Here is a 4,333-nt window from a genome sequence, read left to right on the forward strand (position 1 = left end):
AAAAAAATGAAAACTTAGAGTTTTTTGTAGAAAAAAAATCAATTTTGACATGTCAGCATATCATGTCAGCATACCACGTTATCAAAACTGACACGTCATCATACCATGTCAGCATGCAACCTGATTAACCGGTCAAGTGGTCAAAATTATAATAAATTGGAAAACACAGTGTCAAAACTGACACAAAAAAAAAACACAATATGAAAATCGAATTTCTATGTAAAAAGAGTTTTTTGTGTTAATTATCCATGCTTTAAAGTAATAAAAGTTTTAAATGGGCAAGTTTGCCATTAAATTTGGCAATTTATATGTATTACACCATTATATCATAACAATTAACTATTAATAATCAATAGCCATTACTAGAACTTATAAAAATGAGGGCAATCACTTCCAACCAAACTCATACTAATTTGGGGTTTAAAAGATATGTAGTTTAACATCAAAAACATGAATTGCAAGAACTCTTCCTAAACCCAAAGAAGTAAATCTTATACTAAAGTTACATTTTGTCTTCACCCAATTCTTGTTAAAGACAAAATATGTAGATTTAGCAAGTAGTACGACTATACCATTAAGCTAAATATAATCAATCTATTCACAAAGAAATCCAAAAATTAAAGGAAAACTCCATTACAAACCCTCTTTAGTAGCATCCTCCTTTCCTTTTTCAACCATCGATTCTTGAGAATCTTGATGAGCCAAATCATAAGTAGCATGAACCCCAACAAAAAAATAATAAACCAACATCACACCACTACATATAAAAAACCTCTTAAACGCAATTCCACCCAAAGACCCAATCAAAAACACATTCATCAAAATCGACATCGATGGCAACCACGGAACTAGCGGCACCCCCCAAACCTTCGGCACCCGCCGCTCTCCAACCACCATCATTCCGCCAGTCCCCGCCACCCACAACCCCCCACCCACCGCATACCCCACCCACCCTTTCCGATTCGCCGCCCAAAGCACCGTTATTCCAATCGAAGAACCAATCACCACAAACAAACAAACCATAAACTTCATCAAATCACGCGAAGAACACGTCTCCTTCACGTAATATCTTCTCACAAGCAATGCAACAGCCATGAGCATGAAGATAAACAAAGTGCTAAAAGATAACACACTTGACAACACATCCAAGCTTGAAAATAGAGCCACAATGCAACTAATTGTGGTCACTAATAGTGTCGCGTAAACCGGGGTCCCGGTTTTCGGGTGGACTAAAGCAAACCATGGTGGGATCATATGGGCCCGGGCTATTTGAGTTGTGTAACGGGCTTGACCCATTGACCCGATTAGCATACTTGTAAGCATACCTTTTAAAGCGCATATACTCACTACATATTTCGCCCATTTCATCCCGATTTTCTCAAACGCAACTGAATAAGCTGCGTCTCTATCGATCTCTGTGTAATTCACCATCATTGTTAGAGCTAATGCCATTAGACAATACACGACACTGATCATGGACATTGATCCTACTAAACCTAAAGGAATATCTGTTGCAGGTTTTCTTGTTTCTTCCGCCATGTTAGCTACCATGTCAAAACCAGTGTAAGACCAGTAAACAACAGCTGCAGCTCTGAAGACTCCTTCAGGTCCGTATGGGAAGAAGGGTGTTAGATTGGAAGATTTGGCGTGAGTAAACCCGACAATGATTATGAACACTATGATTAAGGAACTAATCATGGAAAGAATCATGTTTGATGATGATGTCAATTTGGTTCCTCTCATTGCTACCATGTTTGCGATGAATAAGATTATAACAGCAATTGGGTCTAGTAAATTGAAACCTTCTGCAAATGAATCGATTCGAATTCGAAGAATGTCAGGGTTAGAACTGAACATACTTGCGAAGTATGATGAGAATGATCGAGCTAATCCAGCTGCACCGGCGACAGCTTCCAGTAGAATGTTACCTGAGAAAACAAACATAAATACAAGAAAAATTGTTAATTTGGAACGAAATCGAGCTAATTTAGTATCAATTGTTAGTTTTGGTGATTACCGGCGGCAATGAAGGCGATGAAATCGCCTAATTCGACGCGGAGAAACGAGAATGAACCACCGGCGATGGGAATTTCAACGGCGAACTCTGTGTAGCAGAAAACAGAGAAAAGGGCGGATAAGCCGGAAAGAGCGTAAGATAAGACAATTGAAGGTCCGGCGTCGTCTCGGGCTTCAAGGCCGGTGATGGTGAAGATACCGGAGCCTACAACGGAGCCGAATCCAAGCCAAATTAGATCAACCCAAGTGAGACATTTTTGCATCTCGTTTTCGCTTTGTTTCTTGAGCTCAATGAGTTCAGTTTCATCGGTGGATCGACCGAGGCAGCGGTCACGGAGGCGGTGGAGGGTTTGGGAGAAGGCGGCCTTGTAGGCTGAGAGGTTTTGGAAAGACGGTTCGGGATAGAAGTCTTGTTTGCTGAATCGCCAGTAGGATCTTGGTGGGTGAGGTTGTTGATCCATGGTGTCGGCGGTGGTGATGGCGGAGGAGTGGTGGGTGTTGAGAGGAGCGAGGAGGTTTATACTTGGGTTGTCCTGGTCCGATTGGGAACCAGGGAGCGGTTTGTTCGGGATTCCCATCGTTCTTTTCGCACCGCCGTAGCGACTAACTTAAGATGTTGTACGGCGACTCCTGATTAACTTAAGATGTTGCACCGCGGAATGTGATGATCCAAAACATACACTAGGATCATTGATCATTATTTCTTTAAAAAAATTAACGATTGTTAAGAAAAATTAAATAGTAACATGTGTAAAATTTAATGACAATTTAATAATATTTTAATATATTAATATGATGTTTGTCATCATTTAATTGGGTAGGAAGATATTTAATTTTGTCTTTGTTGTTTATTCTTCATCTATACAGAATCAATCAACTAAAGGCTTTTTAAATCCAAAGAATCAGTTCATCTAACACCCCAAAAATCACGATAAAATTTCCAATTTTCAATTAAAGTAAAATCATTGTTTTCAATTTAAATCAAGTATCAAATAAAAATATCTCAAAATCAACGTACCATAAAATCTCCGAAGCATATCACTGAAGGATGTGTACATCACGCCTTCGCATTGTCCTGATAATCAGAAGTACATAAAACATAACACTTCAACTATAAGTCAAATATTAGTGAGTTCTTCAAAATACCACCACACAAACATATAACAGCATGCATACTGGATTGTAACGCCCGCAGATCCGGGCTAGTCAATTTAGAGGCAATAGGGGTCGAAAATGACTTTTCGACAAAAGATTATTTAGAATAAATAATCTTAACCAAGTTTTGGAATATGTCACAAGGTTTCCGTACATATAAGGAACGCCGAAATCCGAGTTATAACGAAGAATTTATGGCCCGTCGAAGTTTCGCGATGGAACCGGCACGGCACCGGGAAGCGTAAATAGTGAATTTACGATGGAGGACTTTTTAGCCTTAGTGATCTAAACGAAAGTCGTAGAATATGTTAAACCAAGAAAATCCATAAAAAGAACGCCCAAATCTGACTTCGTATGAAGAAGTTATGATTTTTCTAAGATTCGACTTAGCAGTGTACAGCCCGAAACTCGAATTTTAGTTTGAGCAGTTTTTGGCTTACGTGACCTAAATGAGAGTTGAAGATCTCATTAATAGGAACTCAACGGTAAAAAGACAGACGAAAACGGAGTCCGTATGAAGGAGTTATGAATTCTTCGCGGTCATTTAACAGTTTAAACGCTTCCTACTGTTAAATTTGAGATCGATCGAGAATTAGCCGACAGAGTCTAAATGAAAGTTGTAGATCTTGATTTTACCTACGCGTGGATATAAAGAACGTCGAAAACGGAGCTCGTATGCGAAAGTTATGATTTTTCTAAGTTCGAAGGCTGATACGCGATAGGGGGTGACGTGGCACCACCAGAATTGGACACGTGGCACCACCAGAAGGCCACCACATGGACCAACTCGGCGAGTAGGTCCCCCCTAATCGGCGAGTAGGCCAGTCAGCACCCCTATAAATAGAGGTGTCGGGTTCCATTCATTCTCACACCTTCCAACTTCTCTTTCTCTCTCTAAACTCTCTCTCTAAGCCTCCCTAACCCCCTAAAGCCTAGGGTAACTCCCTAGCACGAGGCGGAAGCCCTGGAGCGCCCGACGGCTCCGAGAAAAGGGTCTTTCGGCTCGGAAACGCTGCTCCAGCGAAGCCCGGTTTTCGAGAAAACCCGCTGTAAGTGAGCTATGCCTACGCTATCTTTAGTATAACTTATGTTTTAATATAGTAACATTATTAGGAACTTATAATGAGTATTTGGGCTATTATTATGAGTTATATTGAGTGTT

At 40.2% G+C, this 4,333-nt stretch overlaps 1 protein-coding gene across 1 annotated transcript; it reads right to left on the reverse strand.

Moving 5' to 3' along the window:
- Window positions 1-369: 369 nt before the first annotated feature.
- LOC145004635 (cationic amino acid transporter 8, vacuolar-like) lies at window positions 370-2,708 on the reverse strand. Its single transcript, XM_078963595.1, has 2 exons — window positions 2,018-2,708; window positions 370-1,928 (listed from the first exon to the last, which is right to left on the reverse strand). Exons 1-2 carry the CDS (start codon window positions 2,592-2,594, stop codon window positions 634-636), a joined length of 1,872 nt encoding a protein of 623 aa, XP_078819721.1. The 5' UTR covers window positions 2,595-2,708; the 3' UTR covers window positions 370-633.
- Between the last annotated feature and the right edge of the window lie 1,625 nt (window positions 2,709-4,333).

This window comes from Lactuca saligna, chromosome 7, assembly GCF_052625555.1.
Source record: "Lactuca saligna cultivar CGN05327 chromosome 7, ASM5262555v1, whole genome shotgun sequence".
NCBI classification, from domain to species: domain Eukaryota; kingdom Viridiplantae; phylum Streptophyta; class Magnoliopsida; order Asterales; family Asteraceae; genus Lactuca; species Lactuca saligna.